This window comes from Charadrius vociferus, unplaced genomic scaffold (genome assembly GCF_000708025.1).
Source record: "Charadrius vociferus isolate BGI_N301 unplaced genomic scaffold, ASM70802v2 scaffold14, whole genome shotgun sequence".
NCBI lineage: Eukaryota > Metazoa > Chordata > Aves > Charadriiformes > Charadriidae > Charadrius > Charadrius vociferus.
Window position 1 is genome coordinate 6585557 of NW_009648876.1, and position 18864 is coordinate 6604420.

Genomic DNA, 18864 nt, shown 5'->3' on the forward strand with positions numbered 1-18864 from the left:
AGTTTGACATTGAGTGCATTGAAAATGTCCACACAGCAATAAGTATTCTGTGAACCAAATAGATTTGTAGTTCTTTTTACTTTTCTTCTTCCACTAGAGTTTCCAAAACCAGATTAAAATTATACTTTAAAAACTTGTAAAACATACAGCTAGTTATGCTGAACTTCAGATCCTGTTTGTCATCTCACTGGCATGTCGCATCAAACCTAAAGGAAGCCAAGTATCCTCTGCTCATACTTGTGACGTGTTGTACAATGAAGATCATTTTACTGCCGTTCTAAAATGCACTGTATCATGCTTCTGTTTTGTTTGTATTTTTTGCCAGTGCTGAATAAGGGTCAATGTGTAACAAAGTATTACCGCTGGATGCAGAAGAACGGAGGTTATATCTGGATACAGTCTAGTGCAACCATAGCTGTCAACGCCAAGAACGCAAGTGAGAAGAACATCATCTGGGTCAATTACCTTCTTAGGTAGGTCTTCCAGTCACTTCTCTCACTTGAACTGCTGTCTCTGTTGCTTCTCTCTGCTGGTGAGAGCTTTAGGGAAAAAACAATTGCCTACTGGAAAAAGTTAAGGAGAAGAACTCAAAAACAGTGCCATTTGGCTATATTTATTGAGACATCTGTCATGTCTCAGTACACTGGAATATTCTTGAATTATTATGCTGCCTCAGTCTTCAAATAAACCCTCAACCATTTTATTGCTTGCCTCCACTGCCCTGAAATCTACTCAACCTGAGCTCAAAGATAAAAGTGATCCACACCAAGTTTCAGTAGTTGCATTATATAATCTGGTGTGAAGTGTTGGGCACTGGTTTATTTGGTTATTGAAAATGCATGGAAGCAAACTTCTGGAATGCTATGAAAAGGTGTCTCTGAAAGGTGTTTTCCAGTTCACTCCAGAGAAAGGAATTTTCTCAGGAGAAAAGCTTTGAACTAGTACATTGCTCTGTAACCGTCAGACAGTATTGACACTGAAAAATGCAAAATGGGATTTAAAAATAAAAGTAGCAATTAAAATTGTTTGAAACTATTAGAACTATTTTAAATGGAAATAATAGTACTATCTTGAATGAAAGGCTCTCCCCTGAGAAATTCCGTTTTGCCAAAGTGCAAGTATTTTTAAAGGACTGGTTTCTGAGCTCAAGGGAAGACCAACAGTCACTGAGAGACAGTGAATTATAAACCTGACCTTTCTCATCTGAAAATACCTTTCAACGCATTCTGTTTTGTGAAAATGTTCAATAAGATGGGGGATTTTCTGTTTCATTCCAGAGCAGAACAAACAAACAAATAAAATTTGAAACCTTGAGATTGTCATGAAATGCAATTGTCATTTTCTGGCCTGTTCTCCTTTCAAGTTGCTTGTCATGGTTTGTTACATTCCCTTTGATGCCATGAGAGTTCAAAGTGATGTCTAGGGGTTAGATTGTGACTTATTATGCCAAGTCCAGCAAGCCCTGAAGAGATGGTGCCTGCCTAAACTTGCATGTTGAAATACTTTTGATTCCCCTTTTGGGGAAGAGGAGGAAGCAAACCCTGGCAGGAGAGCATTGAGGGATACTGCGGGAAAACTTCCACAGCAGTGGAATGTTCACTGGGGCTTGCATGTTTCTGTCCTGCTATGATTGAGCACAGGCATTTCTGGATATATCCTTATCCTGCTACATTTTGTCTCTCTTTGAAAGAGTAAGGCAGAATGCAGCATTTCAAGAGGGCTCGTTGGCCAGTTCTGAACTGGAGGTACAGCTTCACTGCCCCAGTCCTAACACAACTTCAAAATGCCCAGAAATGTGCTCATATTCTAGCTGGAAAAGTGGTGCATAAGAATTACGAACAGTTGCCTCTGTCCCCTTTGCTGCTTTCCAGACAAAAGGTGAAATTGGTCCACAAACGTCCCATGAAATTATCTTTTCTACCAACAGAATATACCTAACAAAAAAAAGAAAAGCAGTGCGGTCTTCCCCAAGTCTACTCCCAGAAGTTGATTTTTCTGCTGCATTCCCTTCACCGGTCTGTTAGAGCAAGATTAACTTCTCCACTGAATTTGTGTTTTTAATTTAGATTTTTCCTAGTACTGGAATCCATGCAAGATCCAAATGTCCAAATAATATTTTAATGACAGATCAAGGCATAATTAGGTCTACTCTTAGCAGGAGTACTGGTCTGTATACATTTCCATGCATTAGAAAGTATGATTCAGCTGTCTGTAAAAGGATAGACTAATTATAGTGACAGGGAGGATTAATGCTGTTCTTGTTCTAGCAACTTGTTATTCACAGTGTGAAAGCCCTCAAACATCTTTTGCTTGGAGGGGGCAAATTTCGGGACTGTGCTGGGATGCAACAGAATAAAGTCACTTTGTCAGGACAAAACCATAAAGATGATAATCATAAGAATGGCATTTCAAAATGAACTGTGTGAACTCTGAATTTTCACAGTACCCTGTAATAGGCTGAATATGGGCACACTGTCATTGTGATAGTGTGTCAGTCACCCCCAGTGCTGCCTCATATTGTTCTATGCAGGACTGTGGATTTTCTGCTCTATCACCGGGCTGGAATTTGAACTGCATAGAAATGCTCACCTATTCAAAAACGATTGAAGACTTTGTTTATTTTCAACATTCCTATGCCACTTATGTCTAGCTGTTTCTGTTCCCCTGCCTTTGCACAGATTTGGGAAAGGAACACATTTTGAAAGGTACAAACCAAAAGAAAGCATCGGGTTGGGGTTGGGTTTTTTTCAGTTTCTCTGGTAGTGTAGCTTTTTTACATTGCAGTCATGTTCGTTGCTAACAAGTCACAGGTGAGCACCACATGAGCAGATGAAGATATGATTATAATGGGTGTGTTGACAGTTCTTTATCCCTAACATATGCATCTTAACATGCACATGTGCATCTGTCATATAGTTAGAGTGGTTGCTTTTGGTTTCTTGGTGATGTGGATGCATGTGTGCAGTATTTTAAAAATATATAGCCCTTTTTATCTATTTTGGGCCAAAGTCTTTTAAGCAGTGGTCATTTTCTCTAGCCCTAACTGAGCACCTTCTTACTAACCTTATGTATAGTCTGTTTGATTAAAGTGTGGAAAACAGGAATGCTGAGAAAAACAGGTATTGAAAGGGCTCCGGCAAGGTTGATAGAGAACATTGTTACAGAGATAACTCTAATAGACATCGCCAGTGGGAGAGAAACAGATTGGAAAAGTTAAAACACCCTCTCTGTCCTTCCAGGCACAGTAATGGGATCGAAATCGAGATATTTTGTTGTTGGATGATTACACAGTGTAGCTTTACTGTCAGATATTGCACGAGCCATGGTGTCCCACTTCTGTAAGAATGCTTTGATAGCTCTAAAACTTCACTAAAATCAAACGAGTTTTAGTACCTGGTCAATATAAGTATTTGACAGCAGTATTAAAATAAACCTTCATAAAATCCCTGCTGTGAAGCTCTGGGAATCCGAAAATGTATGTTTCTGTGTTTGCTCTGCTATTCTTCCTACTTATGTTCTTTGTTCCTGAACTTTGATATGAAAGAGGGAAAACCCATGAAACTGCAAATCATCCAATTGTGTTTATATTTGCTGTCACCTCTTCAGTAACCCAGAGTACAAGGACACTCCAATGGATATTGCACAACTTCCTCATCTGCCAGAGAAAACCTCAGAATCCTCGGAGACCTCTGACTCTGAATCGGACTCAAAGGACAACTCAGGTAACACACATGGTGTGCCTTTACACCCACAAAAGGTTCATATCATGAGAGACGTGGTTGGCTTTCCAGTTGCTCTTACTTCTCAAGGATTGTTCCATTTTAGCAAAAAAAAAAAAACAAAAACAAAAACAAAAATCCTGTAAAATTCAATTGAAAAATACTAGCAAAATCTTTTCATGACCTCAGCATTTCTGCAGCATCTTCATTTCCTCAGTATTTCTCTTCACTCTGTGCATGCATCCTTGCCTACATTGCACTGAATTAAATATTTGATTTCCCAGCTAAGCTTCATGAACAGGTACTGTGCCTTGTGGAGAGGACCTGGGATTGTAACTGTTGAATATAATTCTTGTTCTTAACTTTCCATAGTAGGCATATGTTCTGAAGATAAGTCCCTACTGTCAATCTTTTATGACCCTTTTCCTGATATAAACACATTTTTGAAGAGTCTCGCTAGGGGGCAGTGAAGATTGCAAAATTTGAGGGTTTTCTTGAGTTAAAAGAATTATATTTTATTAGAAGGTATGGGTTCAAGCACTTGTTTCTAAGCTCTTTAAGACTAGGACTTCAGCTGTTTTTTAAAAGCTAAATGTACTTGTCAAACTCAATGTGTAAATTAGTCCTGCAGATGGTCCAGTGCACAGATGGTTCACACATTCCCCATCAGTTTTGAAAGTGGTTACCTAGGCACAGGTACAGATCATCTGGCTTTGAAAGGAGCATGGTTTCCTGTGGCTCAAGAACTAAGGATGTTACTCTGCTGTAGTATGCAAGATAGATAGATAGATGATTTTTCTCTCATGTCTATGATAACAACCAAAAAAATCTGGAGAAAATGGATTGCAGTGACATAAATCAAGTAAAAGCAAGAAGAGGATCAGGCCTTAATGTTATATTATATGGCTGTTCCCTTTGATCTTTTGCCTTTATTTTTTTCTCCTTTGACAGCTTGGTTTAGTGGTTGAAGTCAACATTAGGCACACATACAGGCTTGTTGCCCACCATCATTTGGCATCTGTTCACCTATTCCCAGTGCTTCCCGTATGCTGTCATGTTCCTAAATAGCCAAATAACACACATGTGGAGAACAGTTTGCATTTCCCATGTGCATTGTAAGTTTCTCCAGGTGAGAAGTGCATGTTCATTCATGACTCCTAAGGCTGATGCAGAGCAAGAGAGCATTCTTCAAAGGTGGATAGAACCAGAAGGAGGTGTCTGGTAGTCTTGGAAGACAGCAGAGACAAGGGGTTGTTTCATACAAAAGAATTAAATAGAAATGCCAAAGGACCCGAAATCGGAACAGCATCTTGGATGAAAACAACATGTTCAGTTCAAGCTCTGATAAAATCCCAGGCAAATTTTGTGCAGCTTTAGACTACCTCACCCTAAGCCCACTCTTGACCAGCTAGAAACCATGGGCTTAAAAGAAAGCATCTTCAAGAAAAGAAAAAAAAAAAAGTATGAGAAATTCAGCCCTAGGTGGAACAAAAAGCTGGATGAGATTTAGGGGGTTGTGGCTGTTACTTAGCTTCTGTGAGGTTTACTTTTCAAAAGGGAGGGTCTCTCTGCTGCTGCTGACTCAAGCAAAAGTCCCACTAAGTGACTTGAAGTGCATTGCCCTGAATCCTCAGGCAGCTTCCCTGTCAAGCCCACCTTCTCCAGCGCTTCTGGGAAACTGTTTGGTATTGACATGGCTCCAGGAGTAACCAATCTTTAGAGGAAAACTGGGCCTTCCTCTCTCCCCTTAAAATGAGTACATTGAAAAGGGTAGTACTTGGCTCTGATGAGTGAAAAAACATCTTTTATTTCACAACAAAAGATTTCTGGCTGGTCTGTAAAAGACAGGGTCTCCTGAAGCCTTCCATGACCCCTTCAAACATAGTATGATAATGGAGAGTATTCATTCTCAAAGCTGCTTTGGCTGCCTGAGTCCAGGGCTAGAGTGTTTATCTCATCCGTATTAGAATTAGGTAAAAATCTAAGCCACAACTAAATGAATTCAGACAAGAAGAGTGACAGCTTCTCAGTGCTGTAGCTGGGCTATTTCAATGGCCCTTAGACGATTTGGATCAATCAAGAGTTTAATTCATTGCCTGAATTTTTTTTCTGTTGTTTTTTCTTTTATTATTGTTATTTGTTGCCCTTCAGGGGAATATGAGAAGACAGTCTAGCAACGTAACAAAATTGCTATAACTGGTTTATTCATTCAGATTTATACCTGCATGACTTGCTTCTCCTCTCACATGGGAGGAAATCAGTAATAATTCCACTGAAGTCAGAGACACTATGCCGCTTCAAAAGCAGCAATGGTGAGAGGAAAATGAGATGAGAGGACTAGAGTCTTCATTAGTAAATAGTGCTACACCGGGATGCTTGCCCACTGTAGGAGAACACGGATGTGCAAGAACAATCACCAGAACATAACGGTCATAATGGGATTGTTCACTGACTCCTCTTTGGATGACACAGCCACAATGCCGTTGTGCTCACAGTTGTCAAAATGGTTCTTGTCCAGAGAGCAGATGAAAAGGCCACCCCTCCGTCAAGGTGCAGGCCGTATGGCATTGGCTTTTAGTGCATTAACAGTCCTGAGTCAGAAAGATTCAGGGTGAGCCAAACTCTCCCAAAACAAAATTGCAAAAAATTGTGGCGCTACAGAAAAGAACGCCTTTTGCCAAAAACGTTTGCAGCAATCAGATCTCATTGGTAGGTAGAAATCTGGACTTGGGTTATAATATTGTGTTCCTGTTGCTAACGGTTTGTTTCACTTTCCTTTTGCTCCAGAGGACAATGAGAACTCAAAGTCAGATGAGAAAGGAAACCAGTCAGAAAACAGTGAAGACCCTGAATCCGATAGGAAAAAGTCAGGAAATCAGTCGGATAACGAAATGAACTGTAATGATGACGGGAACAGCTCCAGCAACCAGGACAGCAGGGACAGTGATGACAGCTTTGAAAACTCTGACTTTGAGAATCAAAAGGCCCCTGAGGACAGTTTTGGCACTCTTGGCTCTATGCAGATCAAGGTGGAGCGCTATGTTGAGAGTGAGTCAGACTTGCGGTTGCAGAACTGTGAATCACTGACCTCGGACAGTGCCAAGGACTCAGACAGTGCAGGGGAAGTAAATGCCCAGTCTTCCAGCAAACATCAAAAGAGGAAGAAGAGGAGAAAAAAGCAAAAGGGAGGCAGCATGACCCGGAGAAGGCTGTCAAGCACCTCAAGTCCAAATGGACTTGACTCAGCTTTGGTGGACCAGCCCCAGCTGCTCTCGTCGCCAAACAGTGCCTCAGTGCTCAAAATTAAAACAGAAATCTCAGAACCTATCAATTTTGATAATGATAGCAGTATTTGGAATTACCCACCCAACAGGGAAATCTCAAGGAATGAATCACCCTACAGTATGACCAAGCCCCCCAGCTCCGAGCACTTCCCTTCCCCCCAAGCCAGCAGTAGTTTACATGTCTCCATTCCAGACTCCGTTCTCACCCCACCAGGGACTGAAAATACTGCCAGCCGTAAAACTCAGTTCAGCACCTCATCCAACTCGGCCTTGGCTCCTGTGTCCTCTGACCCTTTGTCACCCCCGCTTTCAGCATCTCCACGGGACAAACATCCAGGAGGTCCCACAGCGTCCAACTCTTTGTTGTACACTGGGGATCTGGAAGCCCTTCAGAGGTTACAAGCAGGCAATGTGGTGCTTCCTTTGGTTCACAGGGTAACGGGAACCCTTGCTGCGACCAGCACTGCTGCTCAGAGGGTCTACACCACTGGCACTATTCGGTATGCTCCAGCTGAAGTTACTTTAGCCATGCAGGGCAACCTCCTCCCCAACACCCACGCTGTTAACTTTGTTGATGTTAACAGCCCCAGCTTTGGGCTGGATCCTAAAACACCGATGGAAATGCTCTACCACCACGTTCACCGACTCAATATGTCGGGACCGTTTGGAAGTGCTGTGAGCGGGGCCAGTCTGACCCAAATGCCTGCAGGGAATGTGTTCACAACTGCCGAAGGACTTTTTTCCACTCTTCCATTTCCTGTGTACAGCAATGGCATTCACACTACACAGACTCTGGAACGGAAAGAGGATTGAAATATGACCACATACTGTGTTCAGTGTTATACTCTGAGGCATAGACTATGTTTTAATTTAGACCTTTAATTCTAGCACTTTGAATTTGAGCAGGTCAGCTTATTCTCTCAATACGATCTCCCCATTTCATTCCCTTTCTCTTTAACTTGACTTATTCTTTAATGTAAAGATATTTTTTTATTTTTGCCTTCAGAGAGTCGAAGTACCAGTTGCCTGCCATTTTGTCTTCTTCTAAGATGTGTGTTTTTTCCTTTGCATCTTTATTAAGATGCCTTTAATATGTGTATGCCTCTGCCATAGAATACTCAGTGTTGTGGTAAAGAGATTTTAAAGTGACAACCATTGGTTTTACTTCAAAATGATCTTGATATGATCAAGATTAAAAGAGACAAGCATAAACAATGTGCCCTGTTTGACTAAGTCAAATGAAAAGGGGTTTTTGTTCCTAATTCCTTTAAAATAGGGGATAGTATTTTAGAATTTTATGCAGAGTTTAATTCTCTTTTTATGGTTAAGATTTTCTTACTTGCACATAAAATAATTTGGGTTCTTAAAAAGTTAATTTCTGGCCTGTGACTAGAATGTTAAAAAGTTGGACTAAATGTTAATTACTGAAACTTTAACTTAATTTCTAAAACCATGGTGCTATCATTTATTAATCTGTAATGTCTTCATACAATATGCAGCTTGTGGGCTGGGTTTTTTGGAAAGAATGTGTTCCGTACTGGTTTATAGTTGGGTGCTGCAGTCTCCTTGGTTAGTTAAGACAAAAGCCCTCATTAACATTTGCTGCAGGACTTAAAATTTTTTACCTCCAAACTAACAAGCATAGCCTCACATCAAATTTAAATGGGTCAGGAAGCCTTTTTCAAAAAGCGCTTAAAAACAAAAAACTCAATTTAATTGACGCGAGGAGCAGTTTCTTAGGTGCATATTGTTTTGCTTTATTTTTTTCTCAGTGTAACTGAGGCTAATTTTACAACGTCAAATAACACTTCGGAGTTAAAAAAAAAAAAAAACAAAAACCAGAAAAACTATTTAACATGTTTGTTTTGTTTTTCATTTAATATTATAGAGGGAAGGTTGTAAATTTCTTTTTGTTCTTTGATTTGGGTATTTCTTGTTATTTTTTCCTTATTTCTAGTGTTGAAACCAATATGTTTTAAAACTAAAGAATGGGTTAATAAGCTTGAAATAGATAACTACAACTGAAAACTGCACATTAAGTAAAAGAAAAGAAATCTCCTATTTTGTCTTTGTTGCCAGAAATCACAGTGTAGTGTCAAACACTCCAAATGACTGTCAAATATAAATTCTTCTTCCACTCCATCTTTGGCAGCTGTTTGTTAAGGCATCTAATAACAGATGTGAGAACTGTAATGTGTACAATGTGTAAGTGTCCTTGGCTGTCAGTCCCATTGCAGTTTCAATGTGTGTTACTATATGCAGTATATACTAAGCTAATGTAGTTGTTTTGTCCTTTGTCTTCTCTGTGCTTTATCTCTAGTCCGGAGTGGTAAAGTCCCATTCCTGCAGTCCTAGTGAACCAGTGATTCTTGGGGGTTAGTGGTTTTTGTGTGGTGGCCTTCCTCTGTAATGTCACCTTATGCTGCTTCCACTGTCTGTATACCTTTTAATTTCTGCTGTTGCTTTGCTGTTGTGTATTCTCAAACCTCTCTCGTCCCCCCTTCCTCTCGCCCCCCCTCCACACTTTTCCCCTCTCTCTTTCTCTTGCTCTCTCGTTCTCTCTTCTTCACTCTCAGAGATAAAAGACTCTTAACTAGCTCAAGGTTAATGGAGCCATTTTTCCCACAGAGGAATTCTGGGTATGACTTACTCTTCCAGTGTACCCCACAATGCACTACGGAGTAATGCTCAGATATATTAAGCAAATTGATGCCATATAGCCTCAGTTGTTAACATTCCCAGAGTCCCTTGTGCTCGAACTGTAAGCGGAGGGTGCATTTCTTTGGTTTTCTCCCAGGTAGGCTGGCGGAGTAATACGTAGAGCAATTACCAGTGAGAGAGGAAATGCTTTCAAAGGGCGACCAGCGTCGTTTCAAAAGGAAACTGAGCTTAGGATTGTCATATGTATTTGCTTATGTGTGCAATGCTAATACAGGAACTCAGCTGTCCTTTGGATTTTTGATCACTCACCGCACCGAGTCGATTCCTGCGGTAGCTTTGAATTTGAGAAGTAGGTCCGAGCCACGGTGGAGTAATAGTGAAAAGGGAATTGGATGCCACAAATTTAATTAATGATCTTTTAAAGGTTCCATTGGAAGGATTTAAGTGGGTCTAAAAAAGGCGAGAAAGCTGATTGGGAAGTTCAAAGTTTAATTTTGGAAGCTCTACTCTAGCTATGGAACAATCAAAGGAGTGCACCTATCAGCTACAAAAAACAGCTAGACAGCTGTTGTTGTTTTGGGTTTTTTTTTTATAAATGTTTCTGTGTTGTGTCAAAATGATTTCTGGTGATTTAAACTAACAGATAATCACAGCTGCTGTCTAAATCCATAGTGTTTAAAATTACAAAATGAAAAAAAAAACTTCATTACCTGTGAAGACTGTGTCTGTGTTTTTAACTATTTCTTGTACAAATATATGAAATCTTTTATGAGGAGACTGGTGCCAAGTAGCTGAATAATGGGGAAAGGGATTCTGTTCGTATAAATCTTAGCAGTGTTACCAACTCTACAATATAAAAAAAATTAAAATGTTAAAAAGTGACAGCTATGGTACATTTATTTTGTGTTAAGCTAACCGAATCTAACTTCTTGAGTGCCTGGCTTATTTGAAACATTTTTTTCATTGATCATTGATAATGCTGCAAATCAGAAATGTACATACTTCATTTACAACAGGGTTCTTTTTATACTTTTGTAGATTCTCATACATGTCATACATGGTTGTCTTTATGTAACTTAATTTTTTTTCATCCCGCAGGTGCCATTTTCATAATAAACTTCTCTTGGATTTGTTACTATCTGGCATCATTTCTTTTACATATAACCATCCTGACTAATGAATGCTGGTAGTATTTGTTTGAGCAGGTATTTTTTAATTGTTTTGTTTAAAAAAAAAAAAAAAAGAAAAAATAACCAAAAATCAAAGAGGATAAAGCTAGATTTTATTAACGCTTGTGAAATGAAGAAAAGAAGCTGTCAAGATGTAGGAGAATGCTAATCCAAATACTACAACAAACTTGCCACCATCCTAAATTCTCAGCTACCCCAACTCATCGTCATATTGAGCATTTTTATGCACATTATCAAAGCTGAATAATGGACCCGCAACATTAACCACTATAGGAAGTGTGCATTTTTTTCTTGATTAATGCACACTGGAAGAGGTCAGCTTTTGTACATTAATCATTTAAAATGCACTTTATATTTTCATTTTTGTACTCTACAATGTTACAGTGAAACTCTTCGGTGACATTATATCCTACCTAGGCTGCTGATTCTTTTAAACGTGTGCCTTCTTTCCCCAGACTGGCAACATGTAAGTTGTTGGTGTTGTGTGGGTAGACTTACTGCCTTACAAGCTGAGGACAGAAACATTTACGGGTGCAGAAAAGACAAGGCAGAAAGCCTTGACCTCACAACTGAAGGTTAAAAAAACCCTCAAATACAGTTTTGATTCCGCAGACAACCACACACAGTGGTTGACCCTAAAAAGGGAACAGCCATCGGCAATTACACCTGTGATTGCATTCTGAAAAAAGGCCCAGAGCTAGTGTGTTTGGTCTCTGCTGTGAAAAGCAGGGAGAAGCTGTGCTACAGGAGATGCCTCCCCCGGTACCCATCGCTGTGTGTTGACTCCAGCAGTGGCTGCTGCACGCACTGGGTCGTGGCAGGGGAGGGGAGTGGGATCCTTCTCACCCACCGCTCACACGGCCTCTGCATTTCTCCTTCATTTTTTTGGCTTTCTTTATGGTGCCTCCCCCACCTGCAACAAAGATTTCCAGATTCCATATTTTATTTTGTTATTGCTGAGTGTGCAGTCTCCAGGAACACAATTTTGGGCACGTAAAATCAAAATAGTGCTGCCCATAGCCAACATCTGTAAGCAATTTTGCATGCCCAACCTTTTCTCCTCTGTATGTCTAGTTAGAAATTGAAACTATCAGGCTAGACATTCTGGATGAGATTTTGCTTGCCTTGTTAATGCTGAGTAAAATTGTCTAATCAGCTGCGCGGTTTTCAGCACATTTTTTTACAGCAAAAGATACTCTCAGATGAAGTAAGAGCATGTAAGTCTGGCTTGCTGGGCTGATTAAAAAAAAAAAAAAACAAACCCACAAAAAATGTATGCACAGTTATAGCTCGGTGAGCCAGCCCAATGGCTTCATACCCTGAAGTTTGGCTCTTTTGAGTTTCCAAGCAGTTCAGGATTCCCACTTCCCAGGCTCCAAGCACTGAGTTTGATATGTCTCCAACTTGCAGGGGGTATAAAGGAGCAGAGGTCAGCAGTGCTGCTTTCAACCCCACTTGCGTGTTCCAGTTGGCGATGTGTCTTGTTTATGAGGTAGCCAACCGAGAGGAAAACGGAATTTAAATGGAGATTGGAAGAATGACCAGAATAAAGCTTAATGGAAGACTGTTCCAAATAAGTGTTAACCAATATTAATAAAGCCACTAATCCCAAGAGGGGGCTTGAGGGGGGTGTTTCCGAGCTCTTATAAAAGCTTTTTAAACCTCAACCATACTGCCTGGACATTGCATCAGAGCACAGGGTTGATGTTCAAAGTGAACAGACTGCTCGAAGACTCACAGTTGAATGAGAAAGTTTGTGCATTAAAGAAAATGATGGAAAGTCTGTTTTGTGGGGGTTGGGTTTTTTATCATGATGCTGTTGCATTGATATAACTCTGGGGAATGGATTTGTAAATTATTATTGGCAGCAATTTTAAGAAATCAAAACAACTGCTTGAAAGGGTTGAATCCTTTTATAAGGGTTCTTTGGGGTTGGTCTCGTTGCTATTTTTGTAATAGTTGGAGGAAAAAGCGTTTGCCATGCAGGAAGTTGGGCAAACTTTGTTAAGTCATTTCATCAAAAAACATTTCCTAAAACAACTGATCTCAGTAATGGCCATGTCTGGAAAGTTTCTTCCTGAACCGCCTGTTTTGCAAGGTGACATACGCAGGTATCAAAAAGCCACCTGAAGAGTTGCAAGGGGAAAAGGGGCCTTTCAAAGCATCATGAGTCTCAAAAGTTACAGTGATAGAAAAATGTTTCAGGACTACGTAGGTAACGCTCTGACAGCCGGCACTGCTGCTGTTGCAAGGTGGTCATGTCACAGGAGTAACGGTGATGCCCCTGACAGCACATTTATTGCTGTGATTCTAGGAACTGCATTAGTTTAAATGTGTCAGTGCTTGCAGAGGTATTTGCATAGTATTTTTCCTTCTTGCCATTGCAATTTCTTTATTTTCATTTTAGGGCTCGGGGAGGAGGGTGGAAAGGCTGGATGTGCATTGTCAACTAATCTAATGAACTGTCATCTATCTATGATTCTATCTAGCGAGTTTACTGAGAAGCCTACAGAAGTGTGAACAAATGGGATGTCACCAGAGCCACAGATGCTCAGGTAAGATCAAACCATTTATAAAACATGCACATGCATGCACACAGATCTGCTACCTCTGAAAGCCAGCTGGGCTGGGCAGGGTAGTACCTATGTACATGTGCATAAGAAAGGTCCTTTCTTCTCCTCTTCCACCTATTCCTTCATCTTTTAATCAGAAGGAGGGAGTGCTGGAAGCTGTTATTCTTTACTGGCTGAAATAACACCCCAGTGATTCCTCTAATAGCTTTGAAATTTGCAAGTAGCACTCAAAACCCAATTTTCATAAAACATATCCAATCACATCAACACTTTCTTTTACCAAATCAAACAGGATCTTTCTGAAAGAAACAGGACTCGAGATAAGCCAAGGACACAGAGTTCTGCTTTGAATTGACCCGAATCAGAATGGGTATTCTCCACCACGGTCTTGTTCAGAATCCTAAATTCAGCAACAGAGAGTGGAAGAATAGCTTTTATTTCCATAATTACCATGAGGTGAGTCTTTCGGCAAGAAAAAAGCCCAAAGTAGTTCAGAATTATTTCATATAAATAACCACATTTCTAGAAGTATCCCACTCTAGAAGTAAAACTAGAGAGCTTAGTGACTCAGGTCCAAAGCCATGCAAATGAAGTCAATAATTATGAGGTTTATTACATTTGTAGGAAGTTAAAAATTTTCCCCATCTCGTAGGAGTTGTGTAGAGTAGATGCAATGCAGAAAATAAGGGATCTTTTAACAGACACCAACAATGAGTACTGACTTAATGCCCAGGCAGAATAAATCAGGACCCAATAAAGGCTTATGGGAAGTCAGTGGGAGAAGGTTTGCAGATAGAGGACTTTATTGCCCAGTACTTTGTCTCTAATTACCTGTCGCTGACTCTAGAGACATGGAAAGTATTGAGATTACCTTTCCCATTACAAGTTTTCCTGACAAAAAGGACCCCTGTCTTGTTTTTAATAAAAGGGGACATAATATTTTCTTGCAAAAGGAAGGGAATCAGGTTTTCCTCTTGCTTTAAAAGCATTCACAGATTTATAGCGGAAATGACAGGAACAGGATGTATTAACCGCATGACCCCAGCAGAATGAGTCTACACCCTTGATTGATTTAAAAGTTTATCTGTGTCCTCTGAATAGCCACAAAGGGTCAAGTCTTGGTCCTGCTCAAATCAATGAGAGCTTGACTAATGACTTTAACGGCTTCAGGAACAGGACCAAAGTTTTGAGCCAATACTCATAAGCAAATAACAAAGCAGAGCCTATAGCACGAACCGCAGACAAACGAGTCAGGCTAATTGGTGCAGTGCATCAAGTTTTCTTTCTAATCCTGTACCGCACCACTCACACACTAAGAGAGCAGCTCTTTTTTGTTTAATTAGAAAGTCTTTCCCAGGCTTCCCAAACTGCATGGTCTGATCCGTCCAGAGATTCCTGCCTTTAAGACCGGTGGGGAGTGGGGCAGAGGCACAGACAGGACTGGGAAGACTCTGCCTTCCCACGCACGCTCTGTGGGAGGGGGCTTGGCTGCCTGGGTCTTTAATATGAAAGCAAAGGACTCTGAGGTGGCAACTCTGCTGGACATCAAAGCTTGTATGTTCTTGAACTACCAGCAGTGCTACCTGATGACAGCACCAATATCACCAATACAGCTTTCCCAAGTCCTCTTTGGATGTCGTCCAAGAGATGGAAAAGTTCAGCACATGGTAAGGAGGTGAGTATTCACTGAAACCAGTTTCCAATTTCTGTTCAGTGCTCAGAGTGTTGAGTCCTCTTAGCATCCTTTGTGGGCTCTCCTGTGCCTCTGTTAAAATTTCATTTCGTTCTTCTAGCCACTTCTCTGCTTTGTTACATCATGTACAGCGTCTTGCAGGGTAGTGACAAAAGCTGATTTCAGCTCAGGAGGTCCAGTCTACTTACATTATAGCAAATGGAAAGAACTAGGATTCTCCAAAGATTTACTTTAAGCTGAAAACACACCCTAAATGCTGTGGTTCATCCCCATGGCAAGGACCCGGGGATCTTAGACTTTGCAGGGTAAAAGCGGTTTCTGAGAACATGCCTCCCACTTATTGCTCATTGGCATTTCGAACAAACTTTGATAATTTTCTTCACTGAGCGTCACCTGAAATTTCCAATCGCGAGTTCATGTGATCATTTGCTTCCCATCAGGCTGTAGCCTTCATGTTTTCTGCGCGGCATCATTTTTCCTCTGTTTTCCACCACCTTTGTTTTTGGCTTTGCCCATCCTTTTTAGCTTCAGATGGTCTTCAAACACACACTCCTGGGTGCACAGCACTTCCCCAGCGTGATCTATAACCACTACTGCCACTCCCTGGCCCCTGTTACCAAGCCAATTTTATATCCAATCGAGTATTTTACCATCAGTCCCATACTTGCTAACCTTATAAATTAATCTGTTATGTGGCACTGTATTGAGAGCCTTTTCAAGTCCAAGTAAATTATGTCTTCTTCTTCACCCCTGTCCACTCTCATTGTCACTTCCTCAGAGAAATGAATCAAGATTGTTAAGCATGACCTCCCTTTTGTAAATCCATGCTGACTATCTCTAACCAATCTATATTAGATTGATATTAAATCAGGACACAGACTCAAAGGGGGCCTGCTACATAAATGCAACCTAAGGTTGCTTCGTGTGGAGATGAGATGGGAATCGCTGATACACTGAAGTTAACAGTACCAGGTCTGATGGTTTGCCGATAACTTATTAGTGGCCAGATCCCTCCCCAGGGTCGCAACCAGAACTCCTTCAGAGAAAACAAAGGCTTTTATCTGCATTTGCCTAGCGTGTTTCTATTGCAAAAGTGAATGTGATCACTGAAGATGAGGAGAGAACTGGGGTCTGCTTTTATTCATCTATGATTAAGTCAAAATCACAAAAACATTGCAAAAACCTCATTTTCAACAGAACGTTGTCCCACAGCTTCCAAGAAGAGCTGCATCTGTATCACCTAAGGTGCACGTCAAAAGGCAGCATGGGCATTTACTTCTTGTACAAGCACAGCCAAAGGATACCGAGAGTCCCCCACCCTGGCCAAGGCGCTGGAGAGCACGGGTGCTACCTCAGCTGCAACAATTTTCCCTGTATCCCATTAAGACTCCTGGGATCTTGCCTTCCCAGTAACATGTGCCTACTCTGAGTATGTGTCACTACTGACTGATGCCAGAGAGGCAATTTTTTCCATGGAGATGAGGCAAGAGGTGGGCTCAGGGACTGCAAGGTACAGCTGAGTGAATCACTCAACACCGCATCCCCTTCCTTGCTGGCTGGGCTATGAAGATGGCAGCCTGCACAAGCATTGTGAAGAAAGAGGCCCTCAGCAGTGAATACTTGCAGCAGTTTTAGGTATACTTTGCTCGCTTTTCCACCTCTGTGACTGGAAATATCTCCCTCAATGCCGTAAGCATAATTGAGGTCTCTTTAGTTTGAGTGGGGGAAAAGAATTAATCCCAACAATCTGTCTTGAGCTTGTTTGACAACATGTGCATCGAGCACACTGAGATCCAGAGGAGATCAAGGAGATTCCCTTGGGAAACTAACCTCTGGCCTCCTGCCTCACAGCACACCCCAGGCGCACACAGGGAGCCTTCTAATCTACACCCTGTGGGCGCTTACTGCTTCTAGCCTACATATACACTTTTGGTTCCCTTGCACCTTCAAATCAGAAAAGGTGGTAGTCTATGTATGGTGGGAGAGACGTTGATCTGGGAGAGTTCAACCCAGGCAGTGCTGCTGCAGGACTTAGATATTCTGGAAAACGTCCACTGAAACAAAGGAAAGAGGCCCCCCAGATCAGTTTGGCTTGCTTTCAAGGCCTTGACCCTGTAACAGCCAGTGCAGACACGCTCAGAAAAATAACTTGCAAAAACAGTAGGTCAGTAGAGAGAAGCATCGCTTAAAGATAAGGGTTATAAGAGTATAAAGAAAAAGTCGGAGCATGTCTTCCCTGTTTGGCAGAAAAAATTGCTCACATGCTTTATCATTAAAGAGTTCTGAAGAGGAAGTAAAACTCTCATGTGTTTCTTAGGAAAATAAAAAAAAAGCAGAAAAGCAAAAAAAACCCCAAATCAAAGCAGTGTTCAAGTTGCTAGAGTTATCACATTGCTCATACCTGCAGCTAAAACGTGTAGTCTTGTCATTGGCATAAAGATACATCACAGCTATATAGAGTCCCACAGTCAAAGAAATATGGTTTAATATCAAGTGCATAATATGAAGTTATACATACAATCCAAGTTATCAAATATCTTTAAGGAATCAGCTATTGGATAGGCATATATCCTAGAAAGTCCCATCAGCCGGCAAGTTATATACCATAGCCTTCAAGCAGAAATTGTATAGATATTTTTCTGAACAACTCTGATCGTGGGTGACAGATCAGATGACGGTAACCATCCCTTCTGACCATGAGACCCCATTGAAACAGGGAACTTGCTGACACTAATAAGAAATTTGCTCTAAAAGTGTGTAATTTGTAGGGTTAAGGAGTAGTCAAATTAGGAACAATAAAAAGTGAACAAAAAATGTGAAACAAAACCAGCAGCAAAATTATTTTTCATGACTATAAATTTCTGCCTATGATTTCCAGTATATTTTTGTGAGCAAATAGTGAAGTTTTGTAAAGGATTGAAAGTCTCTTTTCATTATGTTGGCTCCATGTTCTCCTGCAGCAGGTGATACTTACAGGTGATACTTACAGGAATCAGCAGCGCACTTCAGAGAAAGGATCCGTGGGAGGAGAGGGTGGGAACTGACATTTGAGATAGGAGATAGCCTTTAACTTCAGCATTAAGCATCTGCAGAGCATCAACCTTCTCTGCCTCTTTGGTTCATGGCTCGAAGATCTCCATACACTGAAACTGAACTGTCTCACTGCCATGAGCAGGGACTCACACCAGCCGGACGGCTCGAGCACTGTGCGGCAGAGTCACGGCAGGGCGGCATGGGACACAGGACTTCACCACAGGCCCCCCACGCTGTCAGCCACCACGGTCTGCACGCTGCCCCTCCTAGTGTCAGGAGTATGCTGACTCTGCTGGGTGTGGGCACAGCACAGAACATCTAGAGACACTCGGGGCCATCTAAATTAAAATCAAGTTGCTTTAGAATATTAAAACTCCTATGACTGGAAAGCACACCACGAAAACATTTTTCCCAAACCTCACCTTCACCAGTGGCTCAATATCAGACTCAAGAAAAAGGCTATAAATCTCAAAAACTCTTACATTGCATTAATGGCATGGTGCTGGGGTGTGCATCATCTCAAATATGCACCACAAATATTCGTGGTGGTGCAATGAGACACAGACTTTGTCACCTGGCTATGCATTTATTCCCATTAGTTAAACTCCTCTTATGATACAGAAAAGAGGGGTTTTTTTTCAAACTAGATTAAATCACTACAATACCCTAGGCCTTTACTTAAACCATGAACACAAACCTTCTTCATAGACA

The 18864-nt window shown here is 41.1% G+C and overlaps 1 protein-coding gene across 1 annotated transcript in view; it reads left to right on the forward strand.

The window, feature by feature from the left end:
* Positions 1–8819, forward strand: part of NPAS3 (neuronal PAS domain protein 3) — a 675200-nt gene extending 666381 nt beyond the window's left edge. Inside the window, exons 11-13 of the mRNA XM_009887006.1 lie at positions 326–473; positions 3607–3722; positions 6507–8819. Coding sequence (XP_009885308.1) covers positions 326–473; positions 3607–3722; positions 6507–7816 — 1574 coding nt within the window. The 3' untranslated portion in view covers positions 7817–8819. The remainder of the gene's footprint in view (positions 1–325; positions 474–3606; positions 3723–6506) is intronic.
* The last annotated feature ends 10045 nt before the right edge of the window (positions 8820–18864 follow it).